The sequence below is a fragment of the Hoplias malabaricus genome, chromosome 4, assembly GCF_029633855.1.
Source record: "Hoplias malabaricus isolate fHopMal1 chromosome 4, fHopMal1.hap1, whole genome shotgun sequence".
In the NCBI taxonomy this organism is placed as follows: domain Eukaryota; kingdom Metazoa; phylum Chordata; class Actinopteri; order Characiformes; family Erythrinidae; genus Hoplias; species Hoplias malabaricus.
The window spans coordinates 23,440,859-23,462,058 of NC_089803.1; the positions used below are offsets into that span (position 1 = coordinate 23,440,859).

The 21,200-nt window shown below is 42.2% G+C and overlaps 2 protein-coding genes across 2 annotated transcripts in view; both read left to right on the forward strand.

The window, feature by feature from the left end:
- The window catches only part of LOC136694987 (protocadherin beta-15-like), a 73,103-nt gene extending 54,248 nt beyond the window's left edge, over nt 1–18,855 (forward strand). Inside the window, exon 2 of the mRNA XM_066668798.1 lies at nt 18,632–18,855. Within this exon, the coding sequence (XP_066524895.1) occupies nt 18,632–18,739 (108 nt within the window). The 3' untranslated portion in view covers nt 18,740–18,855. The remainder of the gene's footprint in view (nt 1–18,631) is intronic.
- LOC136694025 (protocadherin beta-16-like) lies at nt 8,576–12,070 on the forward strand. The gene is made up of 2 exons (XM_066667363.1): nt 8,576–11,032; nt 11,933–12,070. Exons 1-2 carry the CDS (start codon nt 8,576–8,578, stop codon nt 11,942–11,944), a joined length of 2,469 nt encoding a protein of 822 aa, XP_066523460.1. The 3' UTR covers nt 11,945–12,070.
- Nucleotides 18,856–21,200: the final 2,345 nt, after the last annotated feature.

Genomic DNA, 21,200 nt, shown 5'->3' on the forward strand with positions numbered 1-21,200 from the left:
GGAGACACGGGGGTCCTCCATGCAGTGAGGTCTTTTGATTACGAGCAGCTGAAGAGTTTCAAAGTGCTGGTCTTAGCCAGAGACAACGGCTCTCCTCCACTCAGCAGTAACGTGAGCGTGAGCGTGTGGATCGGTGACGAGAACGATAACAGCCCCCAGATATTATACCCCTCTCCGGAAGGACACTCCTTCATGACCGAGATGGTGCCCAAAGCCGCCCAGTCCGGCTCTCTGGTGTCCAAGGTGATCGCGGTGGACGCGGACTCTGGTCAGAACGCGTGGCTCTCTTATCACATGGTGAAGGCCACCGAGCCAGGACTTTTCACTATTGGTGAACACAGTGGAGAGATCAGGACGCAGCGGGACATTTCTGAATCTGACCACATGAAGCAGAACCTTGTGCTTTCTGTGAGAGATAACGGTCAGCCCTCTCTGTCTGTGACCTGCACGGTGTATTTACTCATTTCTGATAACTTGGCTGAGCTTCCAGAACTGAAGGACATGTCTTATGAGGAGAGCAGCTCCAAACTGACTTTTTATTTGATCATCGCGCTGGTGTCCGTGTCCACTTTCTTCCTCACCTTCATCATCATCGTCCTGGCCGTGAGGTTCTGTCACAGGAGAAAGTCCAGACTGTTGTTTGATGGAGCTGTGGCCATTCCCAGCGCGTACCTCCCTCCAAATTACGCAGAGGTGGAGGGAGCGGGAACTCTGCGCAGCTCCTACAATTACGATGCCTATCTGACCACAGGGTCAAGAACCAGTGATTTCAAGTTCATCACGTCTTACAGTGACAGAACTCTGCCTGCTGACCTCACCCTGAAAAAAGTCCAGTCCTCAGTGAATGACCTTGATGGACTTGGGGATGCTTCAGAGGTATGATATGTTCATACATAATAACTTCCTCTTTGTGTCTTTCATTCAAAAACATCCTTTAAAAACTCTTTATTCATTTCTCTATGGTTCTGAATAAAGATTGTTCTTCTATTGTAACACGTTTGACATCATAACAATAGAGGAACCACTTTTGTTCCATATAGAGCCCTTTTATATGAGGTACTATATACGACCATCTATAGCACATTCTCCATCTGAATAACTCTTTTATGTTGCAAAGAACCTTTTTAATCATACAAATAAGTCTTCTTACGCTCAGGGTTTTATATACAACCGTTTCCTTTAATAAAGAACCCTTGTAAAACCATCATTTTTAAGTTTGTAGTTTTCGCTGGAGGTCTTATTGTAGATCTCGTTGCCAACATTTCCAACATATATTTGAAATTCAATGGGTGGAGGGTCACCAAGTCAGACATCCTCACACACCACCAAAGGCCTGAACATGTCACAGTGGATCCTTATTTTCAACAAATAGTTTTAATTTATATAGTTTTTCACACTGCATTCATTGTGTGCAGAGCCACAAATCAGGTTTAAATGAGTCCTTGTTCCCTCTGACATTGTTGATAATGTTTTCAGCAGATTTCACCACCTAAACACTTGCCCCTACAGCTGTAGTGCCTGGTTATATACATCAAACACATCTTACATGTACTCGGGCACCCACACATTCTCTGATATAGATGTTTAATTATGGAGCAAACCCAAGCAGCTTGGACACTTGCATCAAACAAAGCTGCATGTGTGATATCTCATAAATAATGAGAGAAAAAACATAGAGCACCTGAAGACCATATCCTGAGTTTAGAGTTCATTCTGGATGCTTTGCATGTCTTCAGTGCAGTGGTCATCTTTAAGTGCGTCAGAAATGGACTAATTTAGTCCCTAGTATCACTAACTCACTAATAATGTAAGTGAAAATGATATAATCACCAACAGTAACACTGTGATGAAGCAGTTAATGAGTGGTGTTTTCTGTCCAGTGAGAGATTAGTCTACAGCTGATTTGATATTTGTTTTATATTGATACTGTGCCCTGTATGATCCATGTGGACGTACCCTGACTCCTTGTAGCTATATTTACTGTGTAACATCACACATCAGTGCTGGAGTAGAGTTTACACTCAGCAGTGTCCTTACTTTAGAAAAAGAGTGCTGCCTTAAACTTCCAGTCAAATCAAAACATTCTATAATTAATGAAGTGAAATAAATGAAATGTTGGGAAACACATTCATAGATAAAGGTAGGTGCTTCTGGAAGGGGGCATTGTGTGCTATATTTGCTGACTTTACTCTTTCACAGAGTTCTTGTAAATGACATGTTACAGTAGTGTTAGTTTATTACACTAATATTTGCTCTGTCTTTCGTAAGTGCACTGATCATTAAACAGTACAATACCACATAAGAATGTTTAAATAAGCAGCTTCTGTTTAGGTGTACGAGGTATTTTCTCAATCCTTTTATGAATGTTAATTGATCAAACAATTTAATCACATCCCTGAGTTCTTATACTTCATGTATCTAACAATAATTACTCTGATGGTAGGATTGCTTTCCACAGTAAAGAGGGTCCTGAAAGGCAGTTCATTTGTTTAGGAACTGGGCATGTCAGGGACTTGTCATTAAACAGATTAAATGTAATCACCAAATACAGTATGTTGCCAATGAATTTGTTTTAGTACACAATCCAAATAATGAAATTTAAACAAATACTTGTTCTTTTAGGGGAGAGAGTTTGTTCTGAGTGGCTGAGGTCAAAAGGTGAACATACTCTATAACTTTCTATTTGAACAGTGATGATCTGTCAGTGATGATCTGCTCCAGGAACCTGGAGGTTGTGGGTTCTAGTCCCACTCCGGGTGAGTGATTGTGAGGAGTTTGGTGTGTTCTCCCTGTGTCTGTGTGGGTTTCCGCCCATGGTCCAAAAACACACATTGGTAGGTGGATTGGCGACTCAAATGTGTCTGTTGGTGTGAGTGAGTGTGTGTCACCCTGTGAAGGACTGGCGCCCCCTCCAGGGTGTGTTCCTTCCTTGCACCTAATGATTCCGGGTAGGCTTCAGGCCCACCGTGACCCTGAACTTCAAGTGGTTACAGCCACAATGCCACCCCATTACTGGAAATGAAATTTTATACATAATAGAATAATGTACAATTCATTTATTGTCTGGAGCCTACCCAGAATCAAAAGGCGCAAGGCGGGAACACACCCTGGAGGGGGCGCCAGTCCTTCACAGGGTGACAATTTATATTCCCTAATTAATGATAAGACTATGTAGGGAACGATGAATGACTCTTGCAGTGTTCAGTAAATATTTGTGGCACATTTTAAAAGAGTAAAATGTGCTATCATCTGATTGGCTCTTCAGACTGTGTGATGTGGCTTGCTCATCATTCATCTGATTTGACATATTTATCTTACTGATCATTGTCTTCTTAAACTACTTTTTTACCCTCCATTAAACTGGTGCTTTCTTCATGTCTGGAGGAGGAGCTCTTTTGTTTCCTGATGCAGTTTCCTGATACTTACAAGCATCTTCACCAGCAGCAAATTCAAAGGGCATCAATAATTTGATTCATTCTTCTGCTTATTTGTCCACGTATCAGAGCAATAAAGCTACACTCACCTCATAGACTGGACAGTTCTGATCATTGTTTGTAGAGTCATTACAGCTGTTCTTTTCAATCTCTTTCGTGAAGTTAGAATTGAGCAGGTAAAGCTGCAACTTGTTTCTGTTCAGTTACTTTAACATTAGTCATGTTCTTATGAAGTGCGGTTTTTCATGGCGCCTCATGAGGTCGCTGTTCAACCGTGAAGAGATTAAAAAAAATATTCGTACACCTCTCCTCCTTTCTCGTGATGTCACTCTCCAGGCTCTGGATTCAGCGTTGTACGTGGATTTGTTCATATTCGTCTTTCTTCTGCTTCTGCAACGTTCAGCTACATCCGTGTTCGTTTTACACGCTGTAATTAGACTTAGAATTAAATCACATTTCACGATGCATTTTCGAGGCGTCTCCTTCACTCTGCTGTGGGGCTTTTGTTTGTTCGTCGCTGCGGCTCGTAGCGCATTTGGAGATGTGAGCTACTCTTTTCCGGAGGAGATGAAACGCGGATCTGTGATTGGAAATGTAGCCAAAGATCTGGGCCTGGATGTGAACAGACTGTCAGCTCGTAAAGCTCGTATTGATACTGAAGGGAACCGAAAACGCTACTGCGACATTAATGTGAACACTGGAGAACTGACCGTAGCGGAGAGGATCGACAGAGAGGCGCTGTGTGGGAAAAAGGCTTCGTGCGTTTTAAAACAGGAATTAATGCTGGAGAATCCACTGGAATTACATCGCGTTAATTTACATCTTCAAGACGTTAACGACAACTCGCCAACGTTTCAGAAGGATGTGATTAAAATAGAAATAAGGGAATCTGCAGTTAAAGGAGCTCGCTTTCTTCTGGAGGAGGCGCATGACGCTGATATCGGGGACAATGCAGTTCAGACTTACACCTTACGACACAACGAACACTTTGTTTTATCTGTGAATACAAATGAAATCGGTGGAAAATACAGTGAGTTGGTGTTGGATAAAGAACTGGACCGTGAGCAGCAGCAGGAGCTCACCCTGACTCTGACTGCAGTGGATGGAGGGACTCCACCTAGATCAGGGACTGTAGTCATACACGTCACTGTACTGGATGCTAATGATAACGCTCCAGTGTTTAGTCAGTCTGTTTATAAAGTCAGTCTGCCTGAAAACTCTCCTCTAAACACTGTAGTGCTCACTGTCAGCGCCACTGACGCAGATGAGGGAGTGAATGGAGAGGTTACGTATGAATTTGGTCACATTTCAGAAGAAGACAAAAGGCTGTTCTCACTGGACCGGAGAACTGGAGCAATTACAGTCATTGGACCAATAGATTACGAGGAGGAATCTGCCTTTGAACTGCGAGTGCTAGCAAAAGATGCACCTGGTTTGACTTCATATTCTACAGTAGTGATTGACATTACTGATGTAAATGACAATGAGCCAATTATAGTCATAAAGTCTCTCAACAGCCCAGTCCCTGAGAACGCTGCACCTGGCACAGAGGTGGGCATCATTAATGTACAGGACAGAGACTCTGGTAAAAATCGCCAGATTCACTGCTCCATTCACCAGAACGTCCCCTTTAAACTCATCCCCTCGATCAAAAACTTCTATTCTCTGGTGACAACAGGTGAATTAGACCGTGAGCTGGTGTCTGATTATAACATCACAATCACTGCTAGCGATGAAGGCTCTCCACCTTTGTCCTCCTCTAAAACTCTCCACCTGTCAGTAGCTGATGTGAACGACAACCCACCTGTGTTTGAGGAGCAGTCCTACAGCGCTCATGTGAAAGAAAATAACAAAGCAGGCTCCTCTGTTTGTAGAGTAGCAGCAAGAGACCCGGACTGGAGACAGAACGGTACTGTAGTTTATTCTCTTTCTCCTTCTGATGTGAGCGGCGCCCCGGTGTCGTCCTTTGTGTCCATTAATGGAGACACGGGGGTCCTCCATGCAGTGAGGTCTTTTGATTACGAGCAGCTGAAGAGTTTCAAAGTGCTGGTCTTAGCCAGAGACAACGGCTCTCCTCCACTCAGCAGTAACGTGAGCGTGAGCGTGTGGATCAGTGACGAGAACGATAACAGCCCCCAGATATTATACCCCTCTCCGGAAGGACACTCCTTCATGACCGAGATAGTGCCCAAAGCCGCCCAGTCCGGCTCTCTGGTGTCCAAGGTGATCGCGGTGGACGCGGACTCTGGTCAGAACGCGTGGCTCTCTTATCACATGGTGAAGGCCACCGAGCCAGGACTTTTCACTATTGGTGAACACAGTGGAGAGATCAGGACGCAGCGGGACATTTCTGAATCTGACCACATGAAGCAGAACCTTGTGCTTTCTGTGAGAGATAACGGTCAGCCCTCTCTGTCTGTGACCTGCACGGTGTATTTACTCATTTCTGATAACTTGGCTGAGCTTCCAGAACTGAAGGACATGTCTTATGAGGAGAGCAGCTCCAAACTGACTTTTTATTTGATCATCGCGCTGGTGTCCGTGTCCACTTTCTTCCTCACCTTCATCATCATCGTCCTGGCCGTGAGGTTCTGTCACAGGAGGAAGTCCAGACTGTTGTTTGACGGAGCTGTGGCCATTCCCAGCGCGTACCTCCCTCCAAATTATGCAGAGGTGGAGGGAGCGGGAACTCTGCGCAGCTCCTACAATTACGATGCCTATCTGACCACAGGGTCAAGAACCAGTGATTTCAAGTTCATCACGTCTTACAGTGACAGAACTCTGCCTGCTACCATGACCTTGGGGAAAAATGGTTCTCTTACTGAGGACTTTGATGAACAAGCAGATAAGCCTCAGGTATGACCTCACTTCATTTTTCATTGCCGATGTAACTTTTCTATGTTATTTTATGTCATTTTCATCTTCATGTTACCTAACAACAGCTGTTAATTTATATGGCAAGGAAATGTCTCTTCACTTTGGCTTTGGTTTGATAAAAATTTAAAGCAGTTTTGTATTAAGTGAATTTTCAACATATCTGATATCAGTTAGAATCAGCTTCAATTATTTCCATTTGCTGAGAAGCCTGTAAACTCTTTCCTCCATCAGCAAGCTTTTTTAAAATTATTTCTTTCACTATAGAGGATTATATCTCTGTCCATGGCTATGTAGGATGTAAGTTTAGCACTGGTGTGTTTTTTCTTTTCTTTTTTTTTTATTGATCAAAAAGTGTGTAAGTTAGTTGTAGCGTGTGTGTGTGTGTGTGGTCCGTGCTGTAGTGTGTGACAGTAATTGGTGTGTGTGTGTCAGGTCGGTGCTGTAGTGTGTGACAGTGATTGTTGTGTGTGTATGGCTAGCGTTGTAGTGTGTAAGAGATTGTTCTTTATCCTTATTTAGACTCTTTTCTAAGTGATGTTGTTGTATTTGTATTTATTGATTCATTGTAATCCCAGGATTTAAGACACGTTTGACGAAAGTGTTGTGTGCACGTTAAGGGCTGGCTGCACTCTGTTTTGTTCATGAGCTTATATGGGTTTACAAAATGTTTATTCATGTTATATTTTTACATTTACAGTGCTTGCAAAACAAGTAGCCGTTTATCTGGTTGATTTACCTGCTTTTTCTTTATTATTACTTTTTCTATGATCAACAACAAAAAACACTTAACATAGAAACTTCATTTAAACTTTGTTGTGTAGGTCTTGTAAATGGCACAGTGACTTTTCTAGTTTCTACACCTTATTCTTTTCTAAAATATTAAAGGAAATCTAGTGAACTTTTTTCCATGAACTTATGAGCCATTGTGACATCATCAGCTTTAAACTGGCTTTAACAGGCTTGTAACGTTTCTTCCTTCTCTCCGCTCCTCTCACCTCTTTCACTCGGCCTATCTATCTACAACTCTCTTTCTATGTATCTATCTTACACTTCTCCATCTATAATGACATCTTAGCTATCACCTTGGATATGACTGCAACACCTTAACATCTACCTAGGATACCACAGAAATAGTCTAGCTACAATTTGGGATACTGTAGCAACTACCTCACAACACCTAAACAACAAGTATCCAATGCTTAGCAGCCACACGGGGGTTATCATATCAAGCAACCACTTAGCAACACCAAAGCTAACATACACACACTGGGCATAGACTTGGAGACAGATTTCATACTCGTAATAATGATAATAACATAAAAAATTCAGCTAGACTTAATGTTTTTGATGGCTGGAAATAGTGTGATCCCTAAAGGAAGTAATGACTAATGTGAGTGTATGGAACACCTTAGCAACCACCAGGGATAACTTGAATAGAATTGCAACCGCCTGAGACACCTTAGCCACCATCTGGCATACCATAGCAACAGCCTCGTGTCACTAAATCAACCCCTTAGTAACCACTTGTCAACACCTTAGCAACCTTTTGTCTGTCCTATCTGTCTGTCTATCTCTCTGTCTATCAGTATATATGTTTGTTACTAGCTTTCTATGTAAACTATCATATTCTTTCATCCTTTGCAAGCTCTGCTATTTCCTTCAGGAAATGTATATCTCTAGTTTATTATTATATTATTATGTTGCAAACTTGAATGGCCACATAATAGAATTACCTTATAGTTGCTCTGAGTGCCTCAATGCTCCACCTCAAATATAACAGAAACTGTAGTGCTGTCTGTATATATTTTCAAACAGTTTTTAACCACAGATTCTGTTCTGGATGCTTTAAAATACATATTGTGAAACATAGAAAAATAAAGATTAGCAAGGAATGCGATCTTCCACGGCTTGTCGTTGTCTTGACCTGCACTTTGTCCTCTGCATTCTCATCAGTGCCCAATTTCCATTGGAATAGCAAGGCTTATTTCCGGGGTGAACGCTGCCACCAATCTACTCACCCGCACCCATCTTTCTTATACTTTGTTATTTCATTTGACGCTGGTAGCGACTGGTAACTAGAAATACTGTTCTATTGATGAGACCCTCTCTGTTCATTATTTTACTACACCTCGTGGTGTCGCTGTGCACCTTTGAAGTGAGTTAGTTTTCTTTTCTCCACCCATTGATTACAAACGGACCGTCTCGTTTTGGTCGTGCCATTTTTCTTATGCCAGTGGCGTCTGAAAGCCTTCGTTCTGTAATCAATGAGCTCTGACATCCGGACGTCGCTTCGCCGCAGTGGAGGTCGCATCGTCATGTTTTTTAAAACTGCGTTTGAAGGATCCTTGGGGATCAGACTCGTTCTTTGTTTCTCGGTGGTTTTAATGGTGGGCTCCGCTGGTGCAGAGCTGAGCTACTCTTTTCCGGAGGAGCTGAAACGCGGATCTGTGATCGGAAATATAGCCGAAGATCTCAGTCTGGATTTGAGCGCTCTGAGAGCTCGGAATGCGCGCACTGACTCCGCGGGGAAAGGAAAACGCTACTGCGACATTAATGTGAATACCGGAGAACTGACTGTGGCGGAGAGGATTGACAGAGAGGGGCTGTGTGGGAAGAAGGCTTCGTGCGTGATAAAACAAGAAGTCGTTCTGGAAAATCCGCTGGAGCTCCATCCTGTCTCTCTTCACGTTCAGGATATTAATGACAACTCTCCTATATATTCTAAAAACGTCATCAATTTAGAGATTGGAGAGTCTGTTGCTAAAGGCACTCGTTTCTTATTGGAGGAAGCCACTGACGATGACATTGGTCCGAATTCTGTTCAGACCTACACTCTGCAGAGCAACCAGCATTTTACATTATCAATCCAAAACAACGCTGTGGGTCAGAAATATGCAGAGTTGGTTCTAGACAAAGAGTTAGATCGAGAGCAGCAGCAGGAGCTCACCCTGACTCTGACTGCAGTGGATGGAGGGACTCCACCTAGATCAGGGACTGTAGTCATACACGTCACTGTGCTGGATGCTAATGATAACGCTCCAGTGTTTAGTCAGTCTGTTTATAAAGTCAGTCTGCCTGAAAACTCTCCTCTAAACACTGTAGTGCTCACTGTCAGCGCCACTGACGCAGATGAGGGACAGAATGGAGAGGTGACGTATGCATTTGGTCGTTTATTAGAGAAGGATAAAAGTATGTTTTCCATAGATCACAGAAGTGGTGTAGTTACAGTCATTGGTGCAGTAGACTATGAAGAAGAGACAACACATGAGCTGAGGATTGTAGCTAAAGATGGAGCTGGATTAACATCTTACTCTGATCTAATTGTGGATGTAATTGACGTTAATGATAACATCCCTGTTATAGCTGTTAAATCTTTGAAAATTCCTGTTCCTGAGAATGCAGTTCCTGGCACAGAGGTGGGCATCATTAATGTACAGGACAGAGACTCTGAGAATAACCAGAAAGTTCACTGCTCCATTCAGCAGAGCGTTCCCTTTAAACTGGTGCCCTCCATCAAGAATTATTATTCTCTGGTGACAACAGGTGAATTAGACCGTGAGCTGGTGTCTGATTATAACATCACAATCACTGCTAGCGATGAAGGCTCTCCACCTTTGTCCTCCTCTAAAACTCTCCACCTGTCAGTAGCTGATGTGAACGACAACCCACCTGTGTTTGAGGAGCAGTCCTACAGCGCTCATGTGAAAGAAAATAACAAAGCAGGCTCCTCTGTTTGTAGAGTAGCAGCAAGAGACCCGGACTGGAGACAGAACGGTACTGTAGTTTATTCTCTTTCTCCTTCTGATGTGAGCGGCGCCACGGTGTCGTCCTTTGTGTCCATTAATGGAGACACGGGGGTCCTCCATGCAGTGAGGTCTTTTGATTACGAGCAGCTGAAGAGTTTCAAAGTGCTGGTCTTAGCCAGAGACAACGGCTCTCCTCCACTCAGCAGTAACGTGAGCGTGAGCGTGTGGATCGGTGACGAGAACGATAACAGCCCCCAGATATTATACCCCTCTCCGGAAGGACACTCCTTCATGACCGAGATGGTGCCCAAAGCCGCCCAGTCCGGCTCTCTGGTGTCCAAGGTGATCGCGGTGGACGCGGACTCTGGTCAGAACGCGTGGCTCTCTTATCACATGGTGAAGGCCACCGAGCCAGGACTTTTCACTATTGGTGAACACAGTGGAGAGATCAGGACGCAGCGGGACATTTCTGAATCTGACCACATGAAGCAGAACCTTGTGCTTTCTGTGAGAGATAACGGTCAGCCCTCTCTGTCTGTGACCTGCACGGTGTATTTACTCATTTCTGATAACTTGGCTGAGCTTCCAGAACTGAAGGACATGTCTTATGAGGAGAGCAGCTCCAAACTGACTTTTTATTTGATCATCGCGCTGGTGTCCGTGTCCACTTTCTTCCTCACCTTCATCATCATCGTCCTGGCCGTGAGGTTCTGTCACAGGAGGAAGTCCAGACTGTTGTTTGATGGAGCTGTGGCCATTCCCAGCGCGTACCTCCCTCCAAATTACGCAGAGGTGGAGGGAGCGGGAACTCTGCGCAGCTCCTACAATTATGATGCCTATCTGACCACAGGGTCAAGAACCAGTGATTTCAAGTTCATCACGTCTTACAGTGACAGAACTCTGCCTGCTGACCTCACCCTGAAGAAAGTCCAGTCCTCTATGAATGACCTTGATGGACTTGGGGATTCTTCAGAGGTATGACATATTCATTTTGTGTAATTTTCCAAATGCGTCATTTTACAGTTTTGATCTATGCTTCATCACTACATTTGTACATGTGATATATGAGACATGTAGTAAATTGTTTTAATATTAGACAACATTATGTTCAATACATGATGAACATATCCTGGTGGTATTTATAGCTTGTTTATATCTGTTTGTTGTATTATTATTATTCACATTGATATACTGAACATTAGTTTTTTGTAGTTTTGTTGGAGGTCTAATTGTAGACATTGGTGCCTAAACTGTTTGTGTTATGGAGTAAAAATGCAATGTTTGTCGGTGACGTTGAGCTAAGAGCTGTGCTGCAAGAAAACAGAGTCATTCCCATTAAAAAATATATGTTTTACTTTCCATCTCCACAGCTGATAATTAACAACCTGATAACATGAGTCTTTATTTAAACTGTAACATTCCTGTTATAGTTATTAAATAGTCTTACAAATATATATTTACTTACCCTGGTTTTCTGTTACGGATATTTTAATACTGTGCATTGCCACAACTGAACTTTACTAAACATTGTTTACTCATTAAAACGTTGTTACAGTGTGTCTAGTATATAATCACAGGGACTCTAATAATCTCACGTTGCCATTTCCATGGTATTTGTCAGTGTATTTTAGGGCTGAATTGTCCATGATGTGTAATTTTGGGTTAAATGTTAGTGTTACTGTATTCAAAACTTAATTAAGTATGAAGTTACATTTAAAGGGAGACAGAATTTAAAACCTTATTTTGACTGAGAAATCTGGAAACATTTTTTTAAATGAGATCCTCTTACCATATGGGTTCATACCATGTTTTGTCTGGGTACAGATTGCAGTCTTTCTGTTTCTTTGCAAAATGTTACCCTTCTCTCTTCTTTAGATCATTTGGTAGTGAGGACTCCTCCACTCCACCCCCGGGTGACTGATGAGCAACGCAGCAATGACTTAGACATGGTAGTGGCATGATTGTGTGTGCTGCACTGATACAGTTTCCTGACAAGACAAAGAACATAGCAACATATTCGATTTGGCAGGATAGGGCCTAGCGTACATGAATGGACTACATTAAAACACACAAGCAGACCTTGGTACGTCCGTCCAACAGCGGTATTTGAAATGATCCAAAATCGAATGTGTGCTCGGCAGTGCTCCTATCAGATGATAAAGTGGGGCTGATTAATGCTGCAAAGAACTATGCTCACAGTGTGTCATTTTCAAACTTTAGTATGCACCTGTGATGAATGAAGCTGATGTGTACATTACATTACAGTCGCACACAGGGCATATGCAGGGCCTAACGGTGGCAAAACAAGAACTAGCGCTCCATGCTTTTTTTAAGTTTGTGAGTTGAAATCCCACCTCAGGTGACTGTCTGTGAGGAGTTTTATTTGTGTGTTCTCTCTGTGCCTGAGTGGGTCTATGCCAGCTGCTTGGGTTTTCTCCCACAGGCCACATGTGGGTAGGTGGAGGTGTGTCTGTGTGAGAGACTGCATGTGTGTGTGTGTGTGGGGAGACGGTTGGATGGAGTGATTAAAGAAAGTGAATAAATGAACAGCTTTATGGACAAATGTTTTATTTGCATAATTTAATGTGCAGTGTGCGAAGGTTTGGTCTGATTTCTGGTTTTATTTAATTATTATTTATCTGTTTTTTTTTCTTAAATGTGGACTAAAACATGCAGAAAAAAAACCCATGTTTATGTGAACTCACTGCGGAAGTGTACATCTTTTTCCATCAACAAAAACGTCTTATAAGAATAAGGATTCGTGTCTGTACCATTGACTATAATGCTTGTGAAAAAGAGCACTGAATGTTTAGTGTGGTGCTGAGGGCTTTACATTTCTCATCATTTTGTAAAATTAAGTGTGTAACAAGCAAATAAAGAGTTGCAGTTACATTCAAAACTAACTGGTAACACGGCAGAGGGTGAGGATGGTAAGATGTAATATCTGTTCATTTAGTTGTAATTCATATGTATGTGTTTGTTTACTTAACATTTATCACTTATATATTTATGTAGTTGTCTGTCCACTTCATGCGTCATCAATTAATAATTATCTTTAAAACACTGGGTTCAAAGGGACTGCTTTAGACCCAACACAAGGCCTTAAAAAGAAACCTAAGGCAGCGTAGGCCTTCTAAAATATCTCTTCAGAAATGTGAAACGACCTCTTTATATTTTATAAAATTACTTACATTAAATTAATTTAAAGGTTCTACATGAAGCTCAAGTTAGTTTCGTATTTTCTCCATTCTGTTGTAGATGAGGCAGCTGTATGTTTGGTATTTGGTCTCTGGGTGACGCTCTTCTTGTATATTTCCAGATCAGCCAGCTGCCCTCATTTCCAGCTTCCATCAGTGTTACACAGAGAGCACGAAGGGCGGGGTGTGTGTGTGTGTGTGTGTGTGTTACTGCTGTGGGCACAGTGCAGTGCAGAGAGAGAGAGAGAGAGATGAAGAGAAAAATCTAAGCCGACAGTATCAGGCTCCCGAGCACAGGATCAGCTCTATTTTTGATCAGGAAGCTCGACCCAGAATGTGCCCACATCTTTATTTTTACACAGTAGGAATTAAATGTAACTTAATATTTGTATAAAATGTCTTTTCTCTCTAGACACGTTTTTGGTTTAAGAGTGCGGTGTGTAAACACCTTTGTGGTGCTGCAGGTCGCCGTCTGTGCCGTGCTGTTTGATGGCACATTCGGTGAAGTGCGCTACTCTGTTCCAGAGGAAATGCAGCGGGGGTCTGTGATCGGGAACCTGGCCAGAGATTTGGGACTTAACGTGGATGAGCTGATCCGACGCAACGCGCGAGTTGTGGCGGAGGGGAGCCGACAGTTCTGTGAGTTAAATACAGAGACGGGCTCCCTCTTGGTCAGCGAGCGGATGGACAGAGAGGAGCTTTGTGCGCAGACGGAGATATGCATCCTGCAGTTTCAGCTGCTACTGGAGAACCCTCTCAAAGTGTACAGTCTGGTGCTGGACGTTCAGGACATAAACGATAACAGCCCCTTCTTTGATAACGGACAGATCGAGCTGGAGCTTTTGGAGTCGACAGTTTTGGGAAGACGTTTTCCACTCGAGAGCGCGCGAGATCCGGACATGGGAGCTAATTCAGTTCATCACTACCAGCTCAGTGACAATGAATATTTTGCTTTGGAAATGAACACCCAGATGAATGCAAACGCGTACCCGGAACTGGTTCTCAAAAAGCCGCTTGACCGGGAAAGCCAGGCGGATCACTTCTTAACAATCAGTGGGGTGGACGGTGGCCATCCACCTCGGTCTGGTACGGCTTCAATTCACATTCACGTGCTGGACGCCAACGACAATGTCCCCGTTTTTGGTCAGAGAGTTTACAAAGTCTATGTGAGCGAGAACTCGGAGCCAGGCACTGTACTGGCAAAGCTGAACGCAACAGACATGGACAGTGGCGTTTACGGTGAAATCAGCTACTCCTTTAGTCACATGCCTGATAAGACCCGAGGGGTTATTGAGATCGACCCTGTATCGGGCGAGGTGAGGGTGGCGGGGTTAATCGATTATGAAGAGGCAAGCACACACGAACTGGACGTTCAAGCCAAAGACGGAGGAGGACAGTCATCACACTGTAAACTTATTATAGAAGTGACCGACCTCAACGATAATCCACCAGTGATAGCAATCAAGTCTGCATCCTCCTCAGTGTCTGAGGATGCCTCACCTGGGACCATGGTCGCTTTGCTCAACGTTTACGATCTGGACACTGGTGCTAGCGGACGGGTCACGTGCGATATTTCTGATGATGCACCGTTCAGACTTGTATCTGAAGTCAAGAATTACTTCATGCTTGTGACGGATGGAGTTTTAGACCGTGAAAAGCAATCCTACTACAATGTAACAGTGACTGCAGTGGATGCAGGGACACCCCCTATGTTCAGCAGTAAATCAGTGCCCATAACTGTTGCAGATGTTAACGATAACCCTCCTGTTTTTACTCAAAGTGAGTACACCACGGTGGTGCCCGAAAACCGTGCTCAGGGCTCTCATGTGATAAGGGTGAAGGCTGTGGACGCAGATGCTGGTCAAAACGCTCAGATCCAGTACTCGTTAGCAGAGGATGTAGTTTCTTACTTCTCTGTGAACGCAGTGACAGGAGAAATCTTCACCTTGCACCCTTTTGATTACGAGGTGTCGAGCCACTTTTGGATACGGGTGACGGCGCGAGATGGAGGGAGCCCTCCGTTCACCAGCACTTGCGCGGTCAGGGTCTTCATTGGAGATGAAAACGACAACGTGCCTGTAGTCCTTTACCCAGTTCAGTCTAGTGCATACGTTGCAGATGACATAGTGCCCTTGGCCGCGCCGAAAGGTTACCTGGTCACCAAAGTGGTGGCCGTGGATGGAGACGCTGGCCACAATGCGTGGTTATCTTTTCACATCGTCAAGGCTACCCAGCCTAATTTATTCACCATTGGGTTGCACTGTGGAGAAATCAGGACACTAAGGCCGTTTGGAGATGAGGATGAGCCGAAACAATCTCTGGTGATTGTCGTAAGAGATAACGGACCTGAGTCGCTGTCTGCCACTGCCACTGTGAATATCGCCATCGGCGAGGGCCTGCCTGTTGTAGACGAGCTCTCTGCCTTTGGCCTGGAGGAGTCACGGGTGAGAGACGATTTCACGCTGTATTTAATCATCGCTCTGGCCGGAGTGTCCGTTCTTTTCCTCGTCCTCATCAGCACTGTGGTGTACGTGAGGTGCTGTAAGCGCAGATACATGCACCGCTCCTCCACAAAGCTGCCCGTATTCCCTTCGACGTACGGACCGCCGGGCTACTTTGACGTTAGCCGATGCGGCACGCTGCAGAACGACGATAGGTACAGTTCATTTTTAACAACAGGGTCTTGGAGAGGTGACTTCAGGTTTGGCCCAGAGGTCTTTGATTACGATACACTGAAGAAGACTGGTATGACGGTGCACTTGGGTGGAGAAAAACCGGCCAATGTAAAAGTGGGCCCACGTGCACATCTCTCAGTGACACGGTGAATTCAGACCAGATGATCGGAGTAAATATCTAACCAGCAATAGCATTATAATAGATCATTATGATGAATTCATTTGAATATTTTCAGAACAAATGTCTGCACTAATGTTAGAACAATTTCTGTTGTAACTGTGTATTGACCCTTTAAACTCTGTTATAGTGCCGCATGTGACATGACCTTCTGTTTTCAGAATTCATTTGAAATTGACTGTGTACGCACTCTGTTTTAACTGAAGTTTACCAAGGAGTTTTTAGAACTTCACACTGTGAACATATGGACGTTTGTACTGCTTAAATATTTAAAAATATATAAAAATATTTATCTTTCTGAGTTTTTATCCTGTTCTACCTCTCTTTTGCTTTGTTCTCTTTCTCTCTTAATACCTCTCTCTCGCTCTCTCTGTCTCTGTGCCAGACTGAGGGATTAGACAGAAGGATGATCAATCTGTAAATCACATGCAGCCCCATTAATGAAATAACACAGCTGTATTCTCACGACACACTTCTCAAACCGCTCACATGGACCTCAGTGTTCTGTTTCTTTCTGTGTGTACTGCGTTATCCTGGACAGTACTCGGTTTTGTATGTGTGCAGTTCTTCATTTGTAATTGAAAGTAAAATAAATATATTATAAACATTAAATAAACAAAATAAAGCACTTTTTTCTCTCTGTTTCCTCTTTTACTTCATCTTCATACATAAGAAGTCCTGCTTTACTCATGAATATTTTCATTATGTCTTATGGTGATGCAGCAATATATATATCATTTTTATTTATTTATTTATTTATTTATTTATTTATTTACCATGGTATGTTTTTATTTGTTGGACCACTACTTCAAATCATAGTCTTTAAGCAGGACACTCTCCAGTTTTCATGGGAGACTGTGATTAGTCAGTGTCTGCCTTCAGATGGTGGGAAAATAAGCTTAAGTGAAGTGTTGACAAACATTAATCATAGACTCTCTCACATATAGCAGCTGTGCGTGCCCTATCTGCTGGAGGAAAACATGGATTGAATTAGGCTGCAGTAAGTCACGTGTAAATGCTCCTACTTCGTTTATTACTGAATCCATGCACCCAATACACATCCAACTTGTCCAGTGTATGACTCGAGCTCACTTCAGCCGTCTGAGTTGACTTCACCTAAGAGGAACAAAATGGAGGGAGCTGGGTTTGAGCTTGTCCTTGCCAAAAGTCATTTCCAGTAATCTGCTAGACGCTCCCCACTATAAGCCGGTTAGGGGGCTTTCATAGTCTGTGAAAGCTTGGTACTAGTAATGCATATTTAAAACTCTGTGTAGTCACACACAGGGCTCGCCAGTGGTATTACTGTCCATCATCCTCCACATCCTGCTCTGCACATAAAGGCTAAATCCTAAAATCTCATAGAACTAAGACTGGATGTTTGCTTGTTTTCCTGCTTTGTCCTCTCTAACATATCTCTTTTGTTTTGGCCTGCGATGTCAACAGCATGTGCCATATGGAATGTGTTAGCAAATGCTGGAGGTGGGAGAGACCTACAAATGTCGAAGGAAAGGAGGCAATTCCTTAAACGTGTTTATACATATTTAAATGTATAGTATCCCTTTTGATATAAAATGCTTGTATTTTGTCTGTGAAGCAACAAGCTTAAAATGCATTTTCTGAATATTACAGTGCAATTCGTATTCATTTGGGAGGGTGCTTTACATACTGGGCAACACACACACACACACTTTACCCCTCAGTATGTTCACATTGGCTGCTAATTGGTAATTGCACAATAAAACATAAAAAAATAGAAAGGCCCTCTCTCTGCCCTGTCACTCAACACAGTGCTTGTTAATGGATGCCATTGTTAGCTAACATTAGAGAACAGGGCATTTAAGCTTAAGACTGTCATATTGAACAAATCCATTTGAAGAACCTGTCATGTAAAAATGATCTGAGATTTCACCTCATGTGTGTGTTACGGAGTTCTCAGTCTCTAGCAGCTCTGTGGTGTGTCGCAGTGCTGCACAGAGCTGGGATACTCGGGCCAGCCAGTCAGTGTGTGCTAATTCTCATGTTTACCCATGTATGCATAAATGATGGCTGTAGGCAGACCTAGTTTTCACTCCATAGCAGCCATGTGAGAAGGAGGAGGAAGAAGAGATTCTATGACAATGGGCTGCATTTGACCAAAAAAAATGGCATGTGCATAAATTGAACATAGAATGAAATAATTCTGCTGTATACTTTGAAATATATGTTGTAATATGAAGCATTGGAGAAGGTTTTTACAGTGTAAAAAAAAGATAATGATGAAAGGGCTTGACAGCAGCAAGGTTGTGTTTGTGCTCTCATCTTCTCCCCGAGACACTGATGAGACGTTACTCTGCTGTCATTTATTTGTGAAATCACACAAAATTGGAGCCTCTGGTGCTCGGAGGCTGCTGTTTCTGCTGGAGATGGCCGTTAGTGTTTGTAATGTAATTGTGTATTTGCGGCTTTTCTAATTCTTCCCTCTTTTCTCCTCTCTCTTTGTCCTATGTTGTGGCTGGTGTGTGAATACGGATCTCTTCTCTAACAGGTAAGAGACCAAAGCTTTCTTTACAATCACATTTGCACACATGGTTATTCCAAGAATGAAGTGTCTATATGTAAGGGATATAATCATTTTCTCTGGAAAACAGAATAACATAAAAATCCCAGGTTAATACAACTGCAACTACAACTATTTTCTTTTTTTTTCTTATTTTTGTGGGAAATGAGTACAAGATCATTTGTTAATTGAGTAATCCCCTAAATAAAGAACTCAACAGCTTACCTTTAGTGCTGTGAACATGTTTAATTGTGATATATTAACAGTAGTGATATTGCTCATGCTGGTTTTCACGGCATATTCTTGTTTATACTCAGAATATAACGTTATATCACACACAACTAACTCACCTGACCTTCACCTCTCAAATACATTCATACCCTGTGCACTCTTTTAAACACTCACTGACAAACAGACAGACGTTCACAAAGGTAAGTCAAACACAAATATACCACGGTGAGTGCAAACCTAGATTTACGAAGGTAAGTCCCTCCCTCATCTGGACATCAGTGGACAGCAGTGACATTAGAGGTACACATTTGTTCAGAACTTCACCCACAGACATATTTGGAAAAACAGCAGAATAAAAGTTTGAAAAAATATATTACATTTTACAAGCTCTTGATGTCATTTCATTATTTTGTAAACAACAAATAATAAGAATCATAGTATATCATCGCTGCCCAATTAAAAACATGTATCTCCATTTTTGTCACTCATTGGAACACAGCACCTGTCCTTCGCACTCTGAAAATGTCCTCTTTCTACATTGACTTCCATTGAAATTAAAGAAGGTTTTTTTTTTTTTTTAATTCCATGTCCTGTAAAGTTGTTGTTTTAGGAGATACGTGTTTTTAATTGGAAAACTATGATATGTTAAATATATAAATGTATATTGTCCATGATTTTAATATGTTAAGTCAAAAGAATGAAGTTGAATGAACATTATTATTGTTATTATTACTACACTTTGATTCCTCAAAGCTGAAATATTGGTAAACAGCCACTAATATTACCCAGTTAGTTCTAGTATCTGTAACAGACCATGTGTTCAAATATAAATGCAGTGAGGTTTTATTTTTCACTGTAAACTTTTCCCCACTGAGTCAGATAAAGTATGTAAACTAATACATATCAGCGAGGGATGGACCTAGAAACACACATCTGAGTGAGTGAGTGTGAAAACATCTGGCACGTGAGACAGTAAAAACACACGTGATTTTATTCACATCTCTGACTGAAGCACTCAGAGCACTGGTACTGTTCCTAGACCTGTGATAAGACTGGTTGGACTTTATGGATCTGATATGTTTGACTAATATGTACAACAATATCAACATTCTGTTCTACTCTATCAACTACCACTACCATCTACAAAGCTGTTAAGAGTGAGATTCATCATTACTACGTGGAGTTAATTCCAGGTTATGACCATTGTTAATGGTGAATTTCACATAAACGTCAGTGTGAGGTCAGAGGTCATTCTAAGTCTGCACCTCAAATTGTAAAATTCAAGTTTAAAAATAGTCTAAAAATAATCTAAAGACACGTTTATCTAACTTTCATTTGTTTCCGTTCAAAATATTACACTCCTTTTTAAGAAGACCCAAGTGGTCTTTTTTAATGGTATCTTTATTTATTATGTACACTGTCAGAAAATGTGTCACTGTGGTGGTACCTTTTGGTGTCTCTGTGGTGGTTCCCTCAATGGTACATTTCAGTCACTTTAATTAGGGAGCATATTTTGTCCCTTATTCTATTAGAATTGTAGATTTAAATGTTGTGCTAATTACACATGCCCCATTTTATCTCCAGGACCTTTATTACATGTTTATATGACATATTTCTATAATGAAAGATTACAGACATGTATCTATCTTTCTGGAGAAGAGAATGTAACATACCTTTTAAAGAACAAAACCTGACTTTTAAACACTGTTGTACCTTTTAAAAGTACATTTACCCAGTTTGTACCTGTAGTGACCAAAATTGTACCTGTACCATACCTTTTTTTCTGAGAGTGTAGGAAACCCACCCATGTTATGATTCTCTACAAACAGCTAATAGATCTACCGGACTGTGCGGCTTTTAACCTCCAGTTAAAGCCCAGCTTGTACCTGTCCTTATCACATTCACCTCTCCGTGCTCCATCCTATGAGTCCTCATCAGAAGTGTTGTGCTGTGTATTTGTGTAAGGGATGTGTTATGTACAGCAGCTGAACTGTGATTAGACTGTTTAGTTACTCCATCTTGTGGTGGCTATGTGAAGCCAGGAAAGTGGGGGTTGTGTGTGTGTGTGTGTGTGTGTGTGTGTGTGTGTGTGTGTGTGCTGGTCCCTGCGGTATCTGCCTCCTCTTCTGCTGCAGTATGTCAGTATGCTTTTATGTCTTGGCTTCCTAGCCCACTTTCTCAAGCATTAAAATGCATTAGATCTCACACACACATGCAGATGCTGAATAATGCATATACCCAGCACTGTGTGCACGCTGATTTCAGCACCTGGTAATGCAAAGTCTGATTTGGTTTGATTGCTGTAAACAGCACACTACAAACTTAA

Coding starts and splice junctions, on each gene's coding strand:
- LOC136694025 (XM_066667363.1), top strand. CDS start 8,576: ATGAGCTCTGACATCCGGACGTCGCTTCGCCGCAGTGGAGGTCGCATC.